The following is a 23,816-nucleotide window of genomic DNA, read 5'->3' as shown; positions in this document are numbered from 1 at the left end:
AGAACAATAGGAAGAAATCCATATGAAAATATTCTTAGGAGGAAGTATACCAAATAGTATGTATTTATTTCGGGGTGGCATGTTCTTCTTTGAGTCTTTCCTCAAATTAAAGTATATTACTTTTATTAGAAAAAAACATATTGGAAATTAGAAGACTGAGCTAATAGTTCTGACTGTGGCAATAACTCATTGTGAAATCTTGTACAAGTCACTACGACTTTCTGGACCTCACTGCCCTTATCTATATAATTAAGGGATTTGACTAGATGATTTGTTAGGTCTCTTCAAATTTAATGTTCAAACACTAAAATATAGTAACCATAAACATACATTAATCAGGACTTATTCCTCTATAAGACATTCATATTTATGGAAAAGAAGCAAAGGACACAAAAAATAAGCTCATAACCCTTCCAAATTATGTCTTGGAGATACACAGGAGATCCCTGTCTCCTACACCTACAGTGATTTATAATATCCATCCACAGTTTGAATAACAGCTATGACCTTTAATCAATCATCAAAGATTCTATTGTCTTCATGGTATTTTTAACAAAGAATGAAAATGATCTGATACGTTTTAGAAATTTCTGCAACACAAGTAAGAACAATGTTTTCTTTTTTTTTTTAAATAAAAAAATGTTTTATTGTTCAAATACATTTGTATCTATTTTCCCACCATCAGTTTCCCCTGCCTTACCCACCCCCACCTCCCACCCTCAATCTACCCCCTTAGGCTTTGTAGGTCCTTTATACACGTTCCTTGACTTGACCCTTCCCTTTCTTTTCCCCATTACCCCTTCCCTCCTCCTCTCTCATTACTGTCAATTCATTTTTTCTTTCATTGTTGTTGGTTTTATTTTTCTTGCTTGTTTGTTTTGTGGATTAGGTCCCACTTATAGGTGAGATTGTATGGTATTTGTCTTTCACCCTCTGGCTTATTTCACTTAATATAATGCTCTCCAGTTCCATCCATGCTGTCATGAAGGATAGTAGCTCTTTCTTTCTTTGTGCTGCATAGTATTTTGTTTCTAATTCTTCAGTAAACAAGATACTCCATACATCAAAACTCAAAATGCAGTTTAGGCAATCATAATTAATCCTAATTTTACTAGCGGTAGCTGGGTAAAAAATATTTAAGCCAGTAAGATATTTATTGAGTGAGTACTCATCTAGCATGTATTTTTGAACAGATATTTACCATGGAGCTGACTGAAATAAAGCAATTAACTCTTCCTTAGAAAGTTCATTTCCCTTTGAAAGGTCCTTGAATTTCACTTCAATATAAGCTGAAAACAGATTACTGAAATCAAATTTACTAACAATGTGGGAAAAGAAACAGGCCCTTTAACATCTCAAATAAATCTGGGGGCAGAGAGCTAAGCAAAGTGTTTATGTAAAATAAAGACATATGAAGGAATGCTCTATTGTATAGCTAATAACAAAAAATACTTGATCACTTTGAGTTATATTATTTATCTTACTTGCTTTTTAATAGGTTTCCAAGAGCCATCACAATTGAAAGAAAATCTTGCATTTGGAAATCTCTGAAAATGTGACCTCAGTCATTTAAAAACATCTTCAGTAACAACGAAAATATGAAATTGAGTGTTCTACCAGATATGCAGTGTTTTTATTTTTGACCCTTCTACTGAAACATATTTATTACATGACATTATTAAATATTTTAATGGCGATTTGACTTGACAATGTAAAGTCCTTCATAATTAAATTATCATGTAGTTTATCTTTTGTTTTTAATGCTTTGTTTGTGATCTGAGTCGGTGAAGAGTTAAAGATGGCTTTCAGATCTTTGGTGTGGTAAAAGAATGGTTCCTGGTTATCCTGGGAAGACTCTAAAAGAGATCCCAAGTGTAGCTTTAGACAATGCTATTTGTTTTTGTGAATTACCTTATCTAAGGGAAAAGGTACTTTTGCAATGTTCCTTTAGTTTAAAGCCTACTACTATTTTCCCAAAACACAAATCAGGTTTGGAAAAGGTAGCCTCTTAAAGTTAGTGGGAAACACCGAAGTAAAGTGTAACAGTGTGGTAACTTTGAAGAAGTATGGTAGAATAGAAATAACCTGAGCTCGAGTGAGACCTCCACTTGAATCCCAGCTACGCAATGTATTAGCTGTGTGATCTTAGGCAAATAATTTAATCTTCTTGATTCTTAGTTTCCTTATTGTCAAAATTGGAAGTATTGTATAATACCCCCTTTCAGGAATATTGTGATATTTAAATATAAGAATGCATGTATAACAAATGCCTTGATAGAGCAAGTTTTCACTCAATAAATGGTAGCTTTTGTTTCTTTTTCCAAATGTTCATTCTCCATGGCTTGGTCTCATTTTTCTGAATAATTTTTAGCATTTCACAAGTTTGACAGTTCATCTAAAGTTCAATTCTACTCTCTAAATGACAGCAACAATGAAAATTCAACATTATACCAATATTCAAATGATAGGTAGCTCTTATATACAAACTACCATTAAATTGACAGACCACTAACCGGAGGGAAACTGGTAAAAACCCATTTGTTATACAGACTGTCTTCTATAGATTTCACTATAACTATGTATCCCAAAAGTACTAGTAGTACGATCCACAGACCACAATAAAGGAATGAGCTTATATATTGAACATTGTGTTATTTGTTAAAATGTTTGTTAAAATTTGTACAAATATAAAAGGGATTATATTTGTAATTATATTTGTTAAAATGGAATCAACTCCTATATACCATTAAAGACTGTTAAACTCTTACCTGAAGGAATATTCAGCTTAAAAAGCAGTTTAAAGTTTCTCAGTAAAACTTCCATTGTATACAATGTCTGTTCAATACAATCAAATTGCAAATAGTCACATATCCTAACGATATTCAATCAATTTCAGCCATACAGGTCAATTAAGGTACCGATATTAGCCAAGAATTAGAATTCGGAAAACTTCTGTTACTTAAGCTAAAGGTAAATAACCACCCAGTCAGCCAGATTCTTTCCATTTAGTATGTAAGCAAAATCCCCTTTATCAGAGGGAGAAAATGCTCTTCCTGCTGATCTTCCTTTCCCCAACCTCAGATTTTTTTTTTCTTTTTGCATGTGGCCATATGTCTCATTTGAGGAGAAAATTACTCTTCAAGGAACAATCCCTGATAAGAAAGCATGCTTAGGTGTTTGCAGAGAAAGGAATGAAAAAACAGGTGGCCTATTTCCATGTAACACATGTTTGTTGGATATTTCTCTACCACTGTCTACCACTATATGGCTGGATTTTTACTGAGGGAGAAGGTACTCTTGAAGTATCCATTTGCTTGCATGTGGAAAAATCAGAACATTCTCTTCCTTCATGTTAACTGTTAAAATATCCATATCTAAAAGCGTGCTTTTTTTGGAAGAGTTGGGGCAAAATGGGACCAATATACTTAGATTTAGCAACAAACACAGGAAGAGGTCCAGTTATTGTTAAAGCTGGAGACAATGTAACTCAGGCTGATAAAAATCTGACTAAATTGGCAATAATAGGCAGTACAAGTATTTTTAAGGGTACCTTTAATTTTGTTTGAAAAAATAAAGTTATTTGACATAATCTTACCAATTGCAGAGGAGAATCCTTTGAAGTTTATAAGGCAGTCAGAGTTTTTGTCCAACAATCTGAATGTCCATAAAGCTAGTGAGTATCTGTTTACAGAAGGAGCCCAAGGACTCAACAAGTAATATAACACTCTGAACTCCTGGCAGTCAATCTAATACTGTTACAAATATGGCAGACTAGGGTCATGGTACTTCAATACTGGACAACTCAAACACCAATAACCAATAATCTAAAAATCAGCTCTTTCTATAAAAAACAAATAAAGAAAAGAAAGTCAGTAAACCAGCAAAAGTAATTTTATAAGATTTTTTCTTTAAAACATGTCTACTAAAATAATTAAATACAAACTATTGAAGAGTAGCTTTGATAAAAATTCTATTAAAAGAGTATTATTTTTCATTTGAAGAAGAACAGTACCTTAAAGATGACATAAAGTTCATCCAATTCAAGAAGGCTCAATTTCATATCTTGTGATACAATACACAACTTTAAAAGATTAAAAACAACTTAGAATTTAATACTTCAGTATAGAAATTCTCTTTGACTCCATTTATAGATCTTTCTGTGTTAGAATACAAGTTTCTTCTAAATTTTAAAAGGAATATCAAGGGTAAATGAACCTATTTTGTCCTTTAAAAACTTGTACATGGAATACAGGAGAATTCTACTCTGATATGTCCAAACAGTATTACATTTAATGAGGGTCAGTAACATGGCCATTTAATAAAGCACTATTAATAAATCCATAGCATTTACATACACAAAAATAAACAAAATAAAAACTGTAAAGGAAAAAAGATCTCATTTGTATAAGCAACAAAACCATCAAAAGCACAGTAGATAAACCCAACAAGAAATATATATAAGATCTAAATAAAAATTATGTTTACTAAAGGACATTTAAAAATCATTAAAATGAATGTTAAAAACCTTAACAGATCTAATAATGGACCATTAAGCCATAATAGGTAAAACATAAATGCAGCTGCAGAAAAACACTCCTGTATATAGCAATTTGACACATGAAAAAGGCAGAGCACAGTAAGAATGAACTAGTGAATAAATGATATTCAAACAATTGGTTGTTTCAGTTGAAAAAAATACCAATAGAGACCTACCTTACACTATAAAGAAAATATATAATTTAGATGTAGTAAAGATCTAAATGTTTTTAAAAAGCAAAGCAAAACCAGTACAATACACCAATATGAGAAAGTATGTTTATAAATTATATAATTTTATATAGAAAAGGATGCTTGCTAAGTTTGACATGAAACCTTCATTACATGTAAGAAATAAAAGATTTAACTACATAAAATTTTGAAACTTATACATTCTGAAATGTACCCTAAAAAACGTAAAAACATAAGATTGAAGGGAAATATTAGTCACAAGTATAACTGACAATGAATTAATACCAGTAATTTATAAAGAGCTCCTAAAATCAATAAGAAAAAACAAACAACCTCACAGAAAAATAAGCAAAGGCTATAATAGGCAATTAAGAAAGTTTTTAAAGAACTTACTAACATGTGATCAGTGAAGTAAAAAAGACAATTTTATTTCTTTAGCTATCAAATTGGTGTAAATTATATTTTTAATATGTGATGCTAGTGGGAGTGTGGGAGGACAGTGAACTGGAGGACAAGGTAGAAAAAAGCTCCTAGAAAGAGAATTCTTACACACTGTTTGTGGGATTATAATTTGGCAAAAATCATTTGGAGGATAATTTGGCAGGAAATGTCAATTTTCAAATGCGAAAACCCTTTGGCCTAGGTTCTATTTCCAGGAATCTACCTTACAGATATACTTTTACAAACATATAAAAATAGATATACAAGGATGTTTAGATAAGGTATTACTTATAAGAACAAAAAATACTAAATGTATATTTACAAGGAATAAATATAGCATATACATACTATGGTATAATATTCAGTACATTAAGAAAAGTAAGGTAGATCTATATGTGCTAATATACAATGACCATGATATATTTTTCAATGAAAATTTGCAGAGCAAAGTGACATGCTTTGATTTAAAAACAAACAAACAAACAAACAACTAGGAGACTTCAAGATGGTGGAGGAGTGAGTGGATGTCACACTGACCTCCTCCCAGGAACAGTCTGGAATTACAACTAAATTGTGGAGAAATCACCTGGAAAACAACTAAACAATAGTGAGAGAGGAGCCTTAAATCCTTGGTCAGACAGAGGAATCAGCTTTGGCACAACCTAACTGGTAAGGAGTGCAGTAGAGGCCCAAAAAGATGGGTTAGGTGCCCAAGGGTAACAACACCAGAGGGATATTGAAATGGCCAGTTGGATCCCCCTGAGAAGAGCAGGGTCTAAACCAAAAGTGGGGATCTCCAGCCTATAGCACCAAAGACCCCAAAGTGCACAGACAACAACCAGCTGTGAAAAGCAGCAGTGTACTCTCTGGCAGAGACAAGAGGATGGAGAGGCAAAGAGCCATTTTAAAGTGCTAATGCAAAAATTTGTACTAGCAGCCACTTACCCTGGGACCTGGCGGAGGCGGGGACATAGAGGGCTGGAGCCGCCTGAGGAGAGACTGGAGAGAGAGGCTTTGGAAAAGAACTGAGAAAGTGGATGGCGGGGTCCGGTGCTGACTCACCCCCTATTCTGCAGTTGCCATCTTGCTCAGGGAGACCACTACCCTGAGCAGGAGCAATGTGAAAGGACACAAAACCACACTCCCAGTAGGCTTAGCCATGGCCCAGTATTGCACAAGCCCGGGTGCTGAGTAAGAGGGGCAATCACAGATAGTAGATCCTTGGCTAAAGGGGATGAGAAGTGGTTTAGAGACACTTGAGGAAAGTGTGGCAACTGAGGCTTTGGGGAGAGAACTGAAGGAGCGGTCAGGGGGATCCCGGTGCTGACTCCTCCGCAACACGGCAGCATCCACATTGCTCAGAAGACCATTCCCCTGACTAGCAGCAGCCAGAAAGGACCCAGTAGCCCGACCAACAGGAGGAACTCTGCGCAAACCTGACTGGTGAGGGCAGAGTGACTAGATTAGCAACTGGAGAAGACACACAGAAGATTTTTGGAAGTCTCTTCAAGACTGCTTAAGGTCAGATGGAGAAAACAGCTGTCATCAGAAGCAGATCCAGAAAGAAAGGAAAAACAAAAACAAAAACAGCAGTCTCATACCATAGAAGTTCACACCACAAAGTGAGGAAGTCAAGACAGGACAATTTAAGAAACAGAAACAAAAAAGAAGAGTCTCACAAATAATGTGAAGAAAAAGAAACACCCCCAATCAAAGGAAAAGGAGGGATCACCACAAAGAGAATTAAATGAAACAGAAGCAAATAAATTATCAGATATTGAGTTCTAAACAATTGTTCTAAGGAAGCTCAGGGAGCTCGGTGAACTCAAAGAGAATTACCAAAAACAACAGGGAATCTATGAGGAACTCATTGTAAATCTATGATGAACTCATTGCTGATTTCATCGGCATGAAAAACGACATGGAAACTATCAATAAGAGGCAAGAGGAAATAAAGAATACAATTTCTGAATTGAAGAACACCATATAAGGAATTAAAAGCAGGTTCATGAAACAAAGGACCAATTCAGTGAGCTGGAGGACAAGGTAGAAAAAAGATCTGAGAAAGAGCAAGAAAATGAAAAAAGACTCAAGATGAATGAAGAGGCATTGAGGGAAATGCATGACAACCTGAAACGTAATAATATATGCATAATAGGGATACCAGAAGGAGAAGAGAATGAGGAAGGGATAGATAAACTGTTTGAAAAAGTAATGATGAAAAACTTCCCTAATTTGAGGAGACAAAAAGTCACACAAGTCCAGGAAACAAACAGGGTCGCATGGAAGAGGAACCCAATGAGGTCCACTCTAAGACACATCATCATTTAAATGGAAAATATCAAAGACAAGCAGAGAATCCTAAAGGCAGCAAAGGAGAAACAGGTAGTAATATACAAGGGAACCCCGATACAGCTAGCAGCTGACTTCTGAACAGAAACACTACAAGTAAGGGAATGGCAAAAAATACTCCAAGTAATGAAAGAGAGGCACTGCAGCCAATACTGCTCTACCAAGCAAGGCACTCAATTAAAATGGAAAGCAAAGTAAGGATTTTCCCAGACAAAGAAAGGCTAAAAGAATACACCTCCACCAAACCAGCACTGCAAAATATGGTAAAAGGACTGCTTTAAGAAGATGAAGAAAGACAGTGAGAAAGATATCACATGTACAAAGGGAAAAAATGAATAAGCACCTATTTATAATAATTTTAATGTAAATGGATTAAATGCCCCAATCAAAAGACATAAGATAGATGAATGAATAAGAAAACCTGACCCATACATATGCTGCCTACAAGACACTTACCTAAGAACAGAGGACCTACATAGACTGAAAGTGAAGGGATGGACAAAATATTACAAGCAAATGGAGGGTGAAAACAAGCTGTAGAAGCAATACTTATATCTGACAAAATGGATTTCAAATCAGAGGCCATAAAAAGAGACCCAGAAAGACACTTCATAGTAATCAAAAGTCCATCAAGAAGACATAAACATTGTAAATCTATATGCACCCAACATAGGAGCACCCAAATATATGAGGAAAATCTTGGAGGACATCAAGAAAGATATAGACAGCAACACACTGCTGGTAGAGAATTTAACACCCCACTGTCACAAATGGATAGATCTTCCAAACAAAATATCAAGAAGGATATTGTGGAACTGAACGATGCATTAGTTCAAATGGACCTAAGTGACTATATAGAACCTTTCATCTAAAAGAAGCAAAATACACATTCTTTTCAAATGCACATGCAGCATTTTCAAAGACAGACCAAAAGATAGGACACAGAACAAGCCTCAACGAATTCATGAAAATCAAAATCATAAAAAGCATTTTCTGGAACCACAAGGGCTTGAAACTAGAAACCAACCTCAAGAAAAAAAACTCAAAAACATTCAAACTCATGGAGACTGAATAGCACACTATTAAACAAAGAATGGGTCAATAATGAGATCCAAAAAGAATTTAGAAAGTTTCTGGAACCAAACAAAAATGAACACACAACAGTCCAATGCCTATGGGACACAGCGAAAGCAGACCTGAAAGGGACGTTCATAGCAATACGGACCTACCTAAAAAATATAGAAACATTTCAAATAAAGGACCTATTCCTCCATCTTCAAGTACTGGAGAAACAATAACAAACAAAGCACAGAGCAAGTAGAAGGAAGGAAATAATCAAGATCAGAGCAGGATTGAATGAAAGAGAGACAAAAAACAACAACAACAACAACAACAAAAACAATTCAGGGGATCAACCAAGCCAGGAGGTGGTTCTTTGAAAAACTAAACAAAATTGAGAGGCCTTTAAGCAGACTCATTAAGAAAAAAAGGGAGAGGACCCAAATAAATATTATCAGAAATGAAAGAGGAGAAATAACAAATGAGAACAGAGAAATACAAAGGATTGTAAGAAATTACTATGAACAATTATATGCTAACAAATTTGAAAACTTCAATGAAATGGACAAATGTCTAGAAAAATATAACCTTCCAGCACTGAATGAAGAAGAACTAGAAAACCTGAAGAGACCATAACAGCTGGTGATACTGAAGAAGTAATTAAAAAATTCCTTGCACACAAGCACCCTGGACCCGATGGTTTCTCAGGAGAATTTTACAAAACATTTAAGGAAGAGCTAACCCCTTTCCTTCTCAAACTATTCCAAAAAATCCAAGAAAAGGGAAACTCTCAAACTCTTTCTATGAGGCAAGCATCAACCTAATTCCAAAAACAAATAGAGACAAAACAAGGAAAGAAAACTACAGGCCAATATCTGTGATGAACATAGATGCTAAAATCCTCAACAAAATATTGGCAAACTGCATTCAGCAATATATTACAAAGATCATCCACCATGATCAAGTGGGATTCATCCCAGGGGTGCAAGGATGTTTCAATATTCACAAATCAATAAATGTAGTACATCACATAAACAAAAGACAAAAAACATTATCATATCAATACATGTAGAAATAGCATTTGAAAAGGTACAGCACCATTTATGATAAAAACACTCAGCAAAGTGGGAATAAAGGGGTCACATTCAACATAATAAAGGCCAAGTATGAGAATCCTACAGCCAACCTTATTCTCAATGGGCAAAAAGTAAAAGCTTTCCCACTAAGATTGGGAGCAAGACAAGGATGTCTGCTTTCACCACTTCTATTCGACATAGTATTGGAAGTCTTAGGCACAGCGATCAGACAAGAAAAAGAAATAAAGGGCATCCAACTTGGAAAGGAGGAAGTAAATATATCATTGTTTGCAGATGACATGATAGTGTACATGGAAAACCCATTAGACTCCTCCAAAAAACTACTCAACCTAATGAGTGATTATGGCAAAAAAGCAAGATACAAAGTTAATATTCAGAAATTGAAGGGTTTTTTGTATACCAACACTGAAATATCAGAAGCAGAAATCAGGGGAAAGAATGCACTTTGCTATAGCAACAAGAAAAATAAAGTACCTAGGAATAAACTTAACCAAGGAGGGAAAAGACCTGTATGCAGAAAACTACACAACACTGAAGAAATTAAGGAATACACAAATATATAGAGGCACATAATGTGTTCATGGATTGGAAGAATTAACATCATCAAAATATCCATACTATTCAAAGCAATTTATAAATTCAATACAATCTCTATTAAAATAACAATGGCATATTTCACAGACATAGAACAAACATTCCAAAAATTTATATGGAATGAAAAAAAGACCCTGACTAGCTGCTGCAATTTTGAGAAAGGAAAACAAAGTAGGAGGGATCACAATACATGACATCAAACTATATTTAAAAGCTACTGTAATCAAAACACTCATGTACTTACATAAGAATAGATACATTGATCAATGGAACAGAATAGAGGACCTAGAAGTGAACCCATGTCTCTATGGTCAATTAATATTTGTCAAAGGTTGAAGAAGCATAAAATGGAGTAAAAGTAGCTTCTTCAAGAAATCATGTTGGAAGAGCTGGACAGCTACATGCAAAAAATTGAAATTTGACCACCAGCTTACACCATACACAAAAATAAACTCAAGATGGATAAAAAACTTAAATATAAATCATGACACCATAAAAGTCCTAGAGGAGAACTTAGGCAGACAACTCTCAGATATTCCATGCAGCAGTATTTTCACCGATATGTCTCCTAGAGCAAGCTACGTGAAGGAAAGAATAAACAATTTCTACTTCATCAAAATAAGAAGCTACTGCGTGGGTAAAGAAAGCATCAGCAAAATGAGAAGGAAACCAACCGTATGGGAAAAGATATTTGCCAATGATATCTCAGATAGGGGTTTGATTTCTAAAATATATAAAGAACTCACGTGGCTCCACTCTAGGAAAAAAACAATCCAATTAAAAAATGGGCAAAGGAACTGAACAGACACTTCTCCAAGAAGGACATACAGAGGACCCAGAGACATATGAAAGGATGCTCAGCATCACCAGTCATCAGAGAGATTGAAATTAAAACCACAATGAGATACCACTTCACACCAGTCAGAATGGCCACCATAAACAGATCAACAAACAACAGGTGCTGGCGAGGTTGTGGAGAAAAGGGAACCCTAGTCCACTGTTGGTGGCAATGCGGACTGGTGCAGCCACTGTGGAAAACAGTGTGGAATTTCCTCAAAAAGCTAAAAATGGAACTGCCTTTTGACTCAGCCATTCCACTGCTGGGATTATATCCTATGCATCTCAAAACACCAATTCAAAAGAACCTATACACCTCAATGTACATATCAGCACAATTTATAAGAGCCAAGTGCTAGAAGCAACCTAAGTGCCCATCAGTAAATAAATGGATCAAAATACTATGGTACATTTATACAATGGGTCAGTATGTAGCAGAAAGAAAGAAAGAAAGAAGTACTACCCTTCACGACAGCATGGATGGAACTGGAGAGCATTATGCTAAGTGAAATAAGCCGGGCGGTAAAAGACGAATACCATGTGATCTCACCTATAAGGGGAACTTAATCAGCAAAGCAAGCAGGCAAGGAAATTATGACTAGCAACATAGATAGGTGAAATCGACAGGGATGGGGGGAAGGAAGGGAGCAGGATAGTGGGGAGGGGACGGGGATGGGTCAGATCAAGGAACAGGTCTTAAGGACAATGGACAAAGCCAAGGTGGGGAAGGACTGAGGTGGGGATGTTGGAGTGGGTGGGGCAGGAGAGAGTGGTGGTGGGTAAATGGAGAGAAATGTACTGGGACAATAAAAAATTTTAAAAAGAAAGAAAAAATATCTATATATCTGTCCTTATCCCTGCATACACTTTTATGTCAACAAATACACAGAAAAATGACCTGGAAGGATATATACCAATAATTTTATATATGTTATTCCTGAGTAGGAAACCTATACTTTTTTTACATTTCTGGAATATCTGACTAATTTATAACAAGTATGTATTACTTTAGGATTTCTAAAAGTTAATATATGAAAACTAATCAAGGGGGCACTATGTTAATTATGGCACAATATCATCACTGATTTAATTGAAATCTATGCCTGGAATCCTTTTTTAATTTTTTTTAATTTTAAATCATGTTTATCTTATTACAGTTGCATCAATTTTCCACCCTTTGCCCTCCTCCACCCATCCCACCCCAGCCGCAGCTCCCACAGTCAATTCCCACTCTGTTGTTCATGTCTATGGGTCATTCATACATGTTCTTTGTTTGGTCTTTTCTCCTTCTTTCCACCTTTTACCTCCTTCCCCATCCCCTCTGGCCACTTTAAGTCTGCTCCACGTTTCCATGCCTGTGGTTTATTTTGTTCATTAGTTTATTTTGTTGAATGGATTCCATTTATAAGTGAGATTATATGGTATTTGTTTTTCATCAACTGGTTTATTTCACTTAGCTTAATATTCTCCAGTTCCATCCATGTTGTTGGAAAAGGTAGGAGTTCCTTCTTTATTTATTTCTTCAAAGTCAAATTAATTGTATTTGTTTATGTTTAAATGTCAAGGTCAATTATAAAACATTATAAAATTTAAATCTATTTTAAAGTCTCAGCAATTAAAACAACATGACACCAGCACAGAAAGTGTCAAGTAGGTCAATGAAATAAAATGAGCATTCTAAAGACAAATGTATATATCTATCTATGTACTATATGATTAAATTGATATTTCAAATCAATGGGGAAATTAAGGCTTATTCAACAAATAAGGTGAATGAACCAGTATTACTTGATATAAAACAAATACAGAGCCTTATTACACACATTATACAAAAAATATTCCGACGAGTTAAAAATCAATATGCAAAGTCTGAGGAGTTTCAGGAGAAAATACAAACTAATATTTTTCTTACCCTGAGGTAACATATTCAAACCCAGAAGCTATAAAGAAAAATAATGACCATATGACTATATTTAACACTTAAGACTATATAATAATAAACATATAAAAAAGTTAAAGGACAAGTAATAGAATAGGAAAGTATTTGCAACACATCTAAAAAAGTGTTTATTTATTTATTTTTTTTTAGGGAAAAGAAATTGTACAAACCTTTAATCAAAAAATGGATAAATACCAAAAAGTCATTTAAATGTTTTTTTTAAAATAATAGAAATAGGCAAGAAGTATACAAAAATAGGTTTAGTTTCAACAAATAATAAAGGAACAATTAAAATAACACGTCATTGTCATAATCAGATTAATAAGCATTAAAAATATTGGTAATATCAATTATTGGTGACTGTGAAATAAACAAGGCATTCATAGACTCTTTTTCTTCATCTCCTTAAAGCAGTTCCTTTAGCATATCTTGTAATGCTGGTTTGGTGGAGGTGTATTGTTTTAGCCTTCTTTTGTCTGGGAAACTCTTACATTCCATTTTAATTGAGAGCATTACTGGGTCCAGCAGTCTTTGTTGCTAGCCTTTACTTTTCATTACTTGGAATATTTCTTGCCATTCCCTTCTGGCTTATAGTCTTTCTGTAGAGAATTCACCTGTTAGCTGTATTGGGGCTCCCTTCTATATTAGTACCTGTTTTTCCCTTGCTGCCTTAAAAATTGTCTCTTTGTTTTTGATATTTGCTATTTTAATGATGATGTGTCTTGGAGTGGGCCTCATTGGGTTTCTTTTGAATGGGACCCTCTGTCCTTTCTGGACTGGTGTGACTTTTTCTCTCCTCCAATTAGGGAAGTTTTCCATCATTACTTTTTCAAACAGGTTCTCTATCCATTCTTCCTCTTCTTCTCCTTCTGGTATCCCTTTAATATGGATATTATGATGTTCCAGGTTGTCCTGCAGTTCCCTAAATGTCTCTTCATTCTTTTTGACTTTTTTTCTCTTTCTTGCTCTTTCTGGGACCTTATTTCTACTTTATCCTCCAGCTCGCTGATTTGTTCCTCTGTTTCATCTAGCCTGTTTTTGATTCCTTCTACTATGTTCTTCAATTCAGAATTGTATTCTTCATTTCCTCTGGTCTCTTATTGAAAGTTTCTATGTCCTTTTTCATGCTGATATATTTTGCAGTGAGTTCCTCATTGTTTCCCTCTATTTTTTGGTAATTCTCTCTGAGCTCACTGAGCTCATTGAGCTTCCTTTGAACTGTTGTTTTGAACTCAGTATCTGATAGTTCACTTGCCTCTATTTTATTTAGTTCTCTTTCTGGGGATTCCTCCTTTCCTTTCCATTGTGGGGGTGTTTCTTTGTCTTCCCATTATTTGTGAGACTCTTATGTTTTGCTTCTGCTTCTTAAATTCATCTGTCTTGATTTCCTGACTTTGTGATGTGAACTTCTATGCTAGGTTATCGGTTTTTTCTTTCTGGATCTGCCTCTTATGATGTCAGCTCTTGGCACTGTCTGATGTTAGTCAGTCTGTTTGAGACTTCCAGGAATCTGCTGTCTGTGGCTGTCTCCTTCAGCTGTTAATCTTGTCACTCTGCACTCAGCAGGTGGGCTTAGACACCACAGGGTGGGACTGAGTCCATCCTGGTGGTGGAGCTATTGGGTCCTCTCATGCTGCCGCTGCTTAGGGGAATAATCTTCTGAGCAAGATGCCTGCTGCTGTATAGGGGAGGAGTTACCACTGTGATCCCCATGGCTACTCCCTCAGTTCCCTCCCCCAAGCCTCTGTCTCCAGATTCTCCTCAAGTATCTCTAGACCACTCTGAGCTGCCTTTAGCCAGGTATCTACTATCTGTGCCTGCCACTTTGTACTCAGGATTCAGGCTTTTGCACTTCCAGGCCAAGGCTGAGTCACTCCTGGTGAAAGGCTTATTAGGACCTCTCTCGCTGCTGATGCTCAGGGGAGTGGTCTGTCTTAGCATGATTGCTGTTGCTGTATGGGGGATGAGTCAGCAGCTGAATCCTGCCAGCAGCTCTCTCAGTTTTCGCCCCAAAACATCCTTCACCAGTCTCTCATCTGGTGTCTCTAGTCTACTCTGTCCTGACGTTTGTCAGAGCCCATGGTAAGTGGCTCCAAATAAAAATTCATGTGTTAGTCCTTTAAAAGGCTCTTTGCGTCTCCAGCCGCCTGTCTCTAGCAGAGAGCAACCCTCTTGCTTTTTGCAGCTGTCTGTGATCTTTGTACTTTTTGGGCTCTGGTGCTGTAGGCTGGACATCCCTGCTTAGGGTTTAGATCCCACTCATCTCAAGGGGATCCAATTAGCCATTTCAATATCCTTTTGGTGCAGCCACCCATGGGCTCCAAGCCTGCCTTCTTGAGTCTCTACTGCAGTCCTTACTAGTTAGATTGTGCTAAAGCTGATTCTTCTGTGTGTCCTAGGTCATAAGTCTCTCTCGCTATTTTTCAGTGGTTTGTTCCAGGAGATTTCTCCACAATTTAGTTGTAATTCCAGATTGGTCCTGGGAGGTCAGTGTGACTTCCACTCACTCCTCCATCATCTTGACTGTAAACCTGGAATATTAAGAAATGTTAATCTCCCCAGACTTGTACCTCTGAAGGTTTGGCCTTAAAGCAAGTACATTTTCAGATAAACAATACATCTTCTCATCAAAAGCTTAAAGAGTACAGAAGGATATATACGGCAAAGTCAACCTCTCCGTCTTATGATTAGTAGCCTATTAATCCTAATCACCAAGGTCAACCAATATTAACAGCTTCTTATATAGACATCCAAATATTAAAAAATGAGAGTGTAAAAAAAAAAGTTAGCCATTCTCCACTTTATCTTAGGTCCAGGATAATAATACATATTAGCAGCATTGGCTACTATGTAGGTCAGCTGTTATTGATAAAGCACATAACAAATATATTATGCTTAAATGCCTATATCATAGTATACACTATTGAAGGTCAAATAATACAAAACATGTTTGAGAAACCAATATAATGGACTGGGTTAAAAAGGTGAAGAAATTAAGAGTACCAACTGGTAGTTACAAAATAGCCATGGGGATGTAAAGTACAGCCTAGGAAATACAGTCAATAGTATTGTAATAACTATGTATAGTGCCAGGTGGACACTGGAAATATTGGGGGAACACGTTGTAAAGTATATGATTGTCTAACCACTATATCATACACCTGAAACTAATACAAAATAATATAGAATGTAAACTGTAAGTGAAAAAAAATAAAAATAAAACAATTCCCCCCCAAAAGAAAATAACTTATTTCTTCTAAAAAATTTTATAGTGAGCTAAGCTATGGCAAGAATCTTGCTCAAATGTTTAGTTAGTCTAATTTTCTCTACATATAATGATAATTTTTTAAGGTGAAGAAAAAAATTCTCATTCCAATTGATTTCCCCTCATTCGGTGGTTACCTACCACATTCTGCTTGTCATTTTCTCTAGGGTCCATATCACATACAAGCTATTTTGACAGCACATGCTGTGTATATCTTCAAAATTAATATTACCATATTTATACAAAAATGTGATTTCAGTGAGTACTTTCATAGTAAATAGACACTTTTCTTAAAATTTAATTTCATTACTTTCAATTCTCAGAAGCCTTCATTCTATTTCTAGCTATTTTCTTAACTTGTTAGGGGATTATGCAAATTCTTACCTCCCACATTTCATTTTTTCTATATATTCACTGGAGAGAATTCCATCTATTATGTACCTAGAGTAAGGACAAGAACATTGGTAAAATTCTTAATTTCTAAAAAGATAATAATTTTGTGCTTTTTATGTAGTGATGTATATTTAAAAGTGGTCATTATTTGTGAAAACAAGTGAATATATTTTCATTTAAAGATAAGCAAATGGAAGCAGAGGAAGCTACATAATTAAGGAACAGTTCACAGAACTCATTTTTAAAGTGAGGTAATATTTTAAAATTACAACTTTACTTGCATTATTATCCTACTCTTAATATATCACTAGAGACATAACTATAGATTGATTATTTTAAATATGCTATGAAATTATATTTATGATACTTAAATCTTATCTTATTTGACTCTCTAATCAAATCTGTAATACCCACTCTAATATGACTTCTTTTTTCATCACATTTGAACCTTGCTGAACACTTGAAGGCAATGGGCTATCCTTAGTAGTTGTACTGTCAAAGAACTTATCCAAAAGTGACAGTAATACAATTAGTGGAAGTAAGTAAAATGAGAACAGAAATGACAGCTAATTTCTCCATAGTTAGTCAGAGGTTAATTTCCACTAATGGAATATAGGGTATGTAGAGGCACGTAAGGAGAAATAAGTTAAGAATGGGTATATCAAGGCCTTAAATAGTGAGTTATAAATGCTAGGGTGAGGTATCTATTATATTTTATTCTGTACATAATGGGATTTGATGCACTATTATAGCAGTTACCCAATCAAATATTTATTTCACATATGCATACATAGTATATACAGTCACACACCCAATGCTTTAAAACAAAACAGCATTCGTAAAAAAGACACTAGGAAAATAAAGCTCAACCTATCCACCTGGAAACCAGAATGACTTCCCCCATTCGATATTTAACATTATCAACTATCCATTCCCCTTCAAATTACATTTACACAGTGACACTTTGTAGCTCAAAATGGGAGCATGAAAGTCCTGAAATAATGAATCAACAAAATTAGTGACTTACCTCAAAGTGATTTACTTTTGTTATATTCTATTTGGAAACAGGAGTAGACTTTAGATCTAGCTTTTTCATTCAACTAGCTTTGTGACTTTGGGCAAATTGCTTCAAGTTTCCAGGCTTCCTTTCCTCACCTGTCAAAAAAACGGATTGAAAAACATAATCCCTAAGGGGCTCGTTAGATTTAACTGTTACAGTTCTTATAGTACCTCTTTAAAGCTGTCACGGCTTCAACATAATTTTTACATGCCAGCAGTGTGTCTAAATTATAGTCAAGTATTGTCAATCCTAGTTGTAAAATGACCTTTATTCCATCATAGAAGAAATAGTCCACCACATTCATGGAACCAAGAGAGAGAAACTGAGGAAAAGAACGTCATATCAGTCGTGAGTTTACTCAGCTGGGAATGTGATCCCTGATAAGTTCTTCAAAGACACCCTGATCTACTAAGGCACCTGGAGAACATAAAAAGAAGTTTAAAAATGAATGCCTTTCAAAATGATTGTTTCTGATATTTTCTACTTGTACTAGTATGCTCATATATCTCATTTATCCCCTAAATTGTGTCTTGCATCAAGAATCACTTGAGAAAGTCAATTCAAATTCACTTGAACATTTGTTTACTGAATTGTTATGTGTATAAACCTCCTATGCACAAATTACTGAAACGTTCTCATCTGCAATAAGCTTAATATCTAGTAGAACTTAAATAGATAAATGACTAAAATGAAAGTCCATATAATCAATGACACAGTCATGATACTAAAGGCTTATGAGGGTACCAAGGAGAGGCCATGTATGATTTTAAGGTAAGAGATCATAGATATATAAATATTGGATGACTAAAGAAAATACTACACAATTAACAAACCAAGAACTTAGTTCTTCTGTCAAATCTTTCATATACCTATACAATTCACATAAATGTAGAGGTTCTAAGCTAATTAAAATCTCTCTCTCACCAAGAAATTATCCAGCAGCTCTTGATGCTTCATATCACCATTATTTTAGCAATACAGAACGAATAAATTTAGGAGGGAGGAAAGATGGTGGTGTCTTGATCAGGCAGACATGACTCGACATTAGGACCAAGGATCACAGAGGGAGAACTGGATGAAAGAGGGCATTGTATTTACTGAAGCTTGCTGTGCTTTAAAATGCTCTGATAAGGAAAAATCAAGTGTTTAGTCTCAAAGCAGGGGAAAAGATTCCTGAGACACCAGCCTTGGCTTAATGACCATCAGGCACCAATATGTCTAACAGCCCTTGTCCCAAGGCTGATCTATATGTTCCTTTTATTGTTATCTATGGCCCTTTGATGTGGATTGAGAAGATATGCACATACGCTTTATACCCCTGCACATACAATTCTCAATAAAAAGCCATTTCAGAGAAGAGCTTGGAGCATTTTACAATAGAGGGAATTGCCACCCCCTCCTCCTGGCAGACTGAGAATGTCTAGAATGACTTATTTCTTCATCCGTGATGGCTGGGTAGGCCCCGCAGGATGAGGGACCACCTCAAAATGGCATAGAAGGAATCCAAAGAGCAACAAGTTCAGGAGATCATGGAGACTGCACAAATGAATCTCACAGGAATCCTACCATAGACTTTCACACTTTGAAGTCACGATGTCAAGACATATGAATTAAAAAGCAGAGGTAAAAAAAGTAGAGTCTCAAAAATAATGAGAACACAAAGAAACAACCCTGAATTGAAGGGAAAGTAGGAAACCCTAGAAAGAGAACTAAATGAAAGAGAGGCAAGTAAACTATCAGGTATTACATTCAAAACAATGGTTCTAAAGAAGCTTAGTGAGTTCACTGAGCTCAAAGAGAAGTACCAAAAACTAGAGGGAAACTACAAGGAACTCACTGCAAACTATATCAGCATGAAACAGGACATAGAAACTATCAACAAGAGGAAAGAAGAAATGAAGAATACAATTTCTGAATTGAAGAACACAGTAGAAGGAATCAAAAGCAGGCTAGATGAAGTCAAGGATCGAATCAGCAAGCTGGAGGACAAGGTAGAAAAAACCTCCCCAAAAGAGCAAGAAGATGAAAAAGACTCAAAATGAAGAAGAGGCACACAGGGAAATTCAGGACAACCTCAAACGTAATAATATCCAGATAATAGGGATACTAGCAGGAGAAGAAAAGGAGGAATGGAGAGAGAATCTGACTGAAAAAGTAAAGTTAGAAAACCTCCCTAATGTTAAGGGAGAAAAAGTCACACAAGTCCAGGAAACACAGAGGGACCCATTCAAGAGGAACCCAACAAGACCCAATCCACATCATAATTAAAATGGCAAAATCAAAGACAAACAGACAATCTTAAACACAGCAAGGGAGAAAAAGGTAGTAACATACAAGAGAGGCCTAATATGGCTAGCAGCTGACTTCTCAGCAGAAACACTACAAGGCAAAAGTGAATAAAAATAAATATTCCAAGTAATAAAAAGCAAAGGCCTGCAACCAAGACTGTTCCATCCAGCAAGGCTCTCAATTAAAATGGAAGAAGAAATAAGGAATTTCCCAGACAAAAGAAGGCTGAAAGAATATACTTCCACCAAACCATATCTGCAAGATATGCTAAAGTGACTGCTTTCAGAAGATGAAGAAAAAGAGTGAGAAAGACAGGAACACAAGTACAAAGGTAAAAAATGAATAACTACCTATTAAAAATAACTTTAAATGTAAATGGATTAAATGTCCCAAAAAATATCGGGTAGCTGAATGGAAAAGAAAACATGACCCACACATATGCTGCCTAAAAGAGACCCACCTCAGAACAAAGGACCTACACAGACTGAAAGTAAAGACATTGAAAAAAATATTTCAAACAAATCGACATGAAAAAGAAAAAGAGGTAGTGATCCTTATATCAGGAAAAATAGATTTCCAAACAAAGGCCATAGAAAGAGACCCAGAAAGACACCTCATAATACTCAAATGAAGATCTATCAAGAATACATAAACATTGTAAACATATATGCACCCAAAGTAGGAGCATCCCAATGTATAAGAAAAATATTGGAGGACTTCAAGAATATTATAGACAGTAACATACTGATAGTAGGAGATTTTCACACCCCACTGTCAAAAATGGATAGATCATCCAAGCAAAACATCAGCAAGGATATTGTGAACTGAATGATGCATTAGATCAACTGGTCCTAACTGACATACATAGAACCCTTCATCCCAAAGAAGCAAAATACACATTCTTTTCAAACACACACAGAGAACTGGAAAGATAGACCGCATGATAGGACACAAAACAGGCCTTAACAAATTCAGGAAAATCAAAATCATAACAGGCAGTTTCGCAGACCACAAGGGCTTGAAACTAGAAACCAACCTCAAGGGAAAAACTCAAAAACATTCAACCTCGTGTAGACCGAAGAGTACACTGTTAAACAATGAATGGATCAGTCATGAGATCAAAGAAGAAAAAAGCTTCTGGAAACAAATGATAATGAACACACAAAAGACCAAAACCTGTGGGCAACAGCAAAGGCAGTCCTGATAGGGAGGTTCATAGCAATACAGGCCTACCTAAAAAAGATGGAAACATTTCAAATAAACTACCTCACTCTCCAGCTTCAAACACTGGAGAAACAGTAACAAACAAAGCCCAGAGCAGGTAGAAGAAAGGAAATAATCAAGATCATAGCAGAATTGAATGACAGAAAGACAAAAAGAACAATTCAAAGGATCAACCAATCCAGGAGCTGGTTATTTGAAAAGGTAAACAAAATTGACAAGTTTTTAACCACACTCATCAAGAAAAAAAGGGAGAGGAATCAAATAATAATATCAGAAATGAAAGAGGAGAAAGAACAACTGATACCACAGAAATACAAAGAACTGTAAGAAATTTCTATGAAAATTATATGCCAAGAAATCAAAAACCTTGAGGAAATGGACAATTTGTAGGATAATATAACCTTCCAACATTGAATGAAGAAGAAGCAGAGAGCCTTAAAAGATTGATAACAGCTGCTGAAATTGAGGCACTAATCAAAAAACTCTGAGCACAAAAAAGCCCTGGACAGAAAGGTTTCACAGTAGAATTTTACAAAGCATTTCAGGAAGAGCTAACCCCTGTCCTTCTCAGACTATTCCAAAAATTCCAAGAAGAGGGAAGACCCCCAAACTCTATGAGGTCAGCGTCATCCTAATCCCCAATCCAGATAAAGATACAACCAAGAAAGAAAACTACAGGCCAATATCACTGATGAACATAAATGCTAAAATCCTCAACAAAATATTGGCAAACTGCATACAGTGATATATTCAAAAGATCATCCACCATGATCATGTTGGATTCATCCCAGGGATGCAAGCATGGTTCAATATTCGCACATCAATAAATGTAATACATCACATAAACAAAACTAAAGACAAAAGCATATGATCATATCAATAGATGCACAAAAAGCATTTTATAAGGTATAGCACCCATTTCTGATAAAAACACTAAGCACAGTGGGAATAAAAGGGGCATACTTCAACATAATGAAGGCCATATATGAAAAACCGAGAGCCCAAATCATACTCAATGTGCAAAAACTAAAACTTTCCCACTAAGTTGAGGAAAAAGACAAGAATGTTCACTTTCACCACTTCTATTCAACATAGTATTGGAAGTCATAGCCTCAGAGATCAGACAAGAAAAAGAAAAAAAAAGGCATCCAAATTGGAAAGCAGGAATTAAAACTATCAGTGTTTACAGATGACATGATAGTGTACATAGAATACCCCACAGACTTCTCCAAAAAATTACTCGACCTAGTACTTGAATTTTGCAAAACAGCAGGATACGAAGTCAATATTTGGAAATCGAAGGCATTTTTGTATACCAAAAATTAACTATCAGGATCAGAAATCAGTATAAAAATCATCTTTGCAATAGCAACAATAAAAATAAAGTACCTAGGGATAAACTTAACCAAGGAGGGAAAAGATCTGTACACAGAAAACTACACAAAACTGAAGAAAGAAATTAAGGAAGATCCAAATAAATGGAAGCATATATTGTGTTTATGGATTGGCAGAATTATCATCAAAATTTCCATACTACCCAAAGCAATTTATAGATTCAACACAATCCTTATTGAAATACCAATTTTGCACTTCACAGACATAGAACAGACATTTCAAAAATTTATATGGAACAATAAATAACCCTAAAGAGCTGTAGCAATTTTGAGAAAGAAGAACAAAGTAGGAGGGATCACAATACCTGACATCAAACTATATTACTAAGCCACTGTAATCAAAACAGTTTGGTACTGGCATAAGAACAGACACGTAGATCAATGGAACAGAATAGAGAGCCCAGAAATAAAGCCATGTCTCTATGGTCAATTAATATTCAACAAAGTGTTCAGAAACATAAAATGCAGTACAAATAGCCTCTTCAACAAATGCTGTTGGGAGTGCTGGACAGCTACATGCAAAAAATTGAAATTTGACCACCAACTTACACCATACACAAAAATAAACTCAAGATTGATAAAAGACTTAAATATAAGTCACTACACCATAAAAGTCCTAGAGGGGAACATAGGCAGGAAACTGTCAGATATCTCACAAAGCAATATTTTCACCAATATGTCCCCTAGAGCAAGGGACATAAAGGAAAAAATAAATAAATGCAACTTCATCAAAATAAGAAGCTTCTGCACAGCTAAAGAAAACAGCAGCAAAATGAGAAGGAAACCAACCGTATGGGAAAAGATGTTTGCTGATATCTCAGATAGGGGTTTGATCTCCAAAATATATAAAGAACTCACACGACTCCACTCTGGGAGGACAAACAATCCAATTAAAAAATGGGCAAAGGAACTGAATAAATACTTCTCCAGGGAGGACATACAAAGGACTCAGAGACAGGAAAGGATGCTCATCTTCACTAGCCATCAGAGAAATGTAAATTAAAACCACAGTGAGATACCACTTCACACCCGTCAGAATTGCCATCATAAATAAATCAACAAACAATGGGTGCTGGCAAGGTTGTGGAGAAAAGGGAACCCTAGTACACTGTTGGTGGGAATGCAGACTGGCACAGCCACTGTG

General features: G+C 35.6%; 1 protein-coding gene across 1 annotated transcript in view; it reads right to left on the bottom strand.

The window, feature by feature from the left end:
* The window catches only part of TBC1D8B (TBC1 domain family member 8B), a 55,566-nt gene that overhangs the window by 14,864 nt on the left and 16,886 nt on the right, over positions 1–23,816 (bottom strand). The window contains 14 exon segments of the mRNA XM_054576927.1: positions 1,202–1,229; positions 1,231–1,289; positions 2,769–2,799; positions 2,801–2,835; positions 3,596–3,818; positions 3,821–3,841; positions 4,013–4,081; positions 11,569–11,572; positions 16,457–16,551; positions 17,084–17,142; positions 17,145–17,213; positions 17,940–18,070; positions 18,072–18,129; positions 18,132–18,182. Of these exon segments, the coding sequence (XP_054432902.1) occupies positions 1,202–1,229; positions 1,231–1,289; positions 2,769–2,799; positions 2,801–2,835; positions 3,596–3,818; positions 3,821–3,841; positions 4,013–4,081; positions 11,569–11,572; positions 16,457–16,551; positions 17,084–17,142; positions 17,145–17,213; positions 17,940–18,070; positions 18,072–18,129; positions 18,132–18,182 (933 nt within the window).

This window comes from Pteronotus mesoamericanus, unplaced genomic scaffold (assembly GCF_021234165.1).
Source record: "Pteronotus mesoamericanus isolate MK-2021 breed Mesoamerican mustached bat unplaced genomic scaffold, CSHL_Meso_final contig_37, whole genome shotgun sequence".
Lineage (NCBI taxonomy): Eukaryota > Metazoa > Chordata > Mammalia > Chiroptera > Mormoopidae > Pteronotus > Pteronotus mesoamericanus.
Note: the sequence above shows the minus strand (reverse complement) of the source record. Positions and strands in the feature narration are given on the sequence as shown.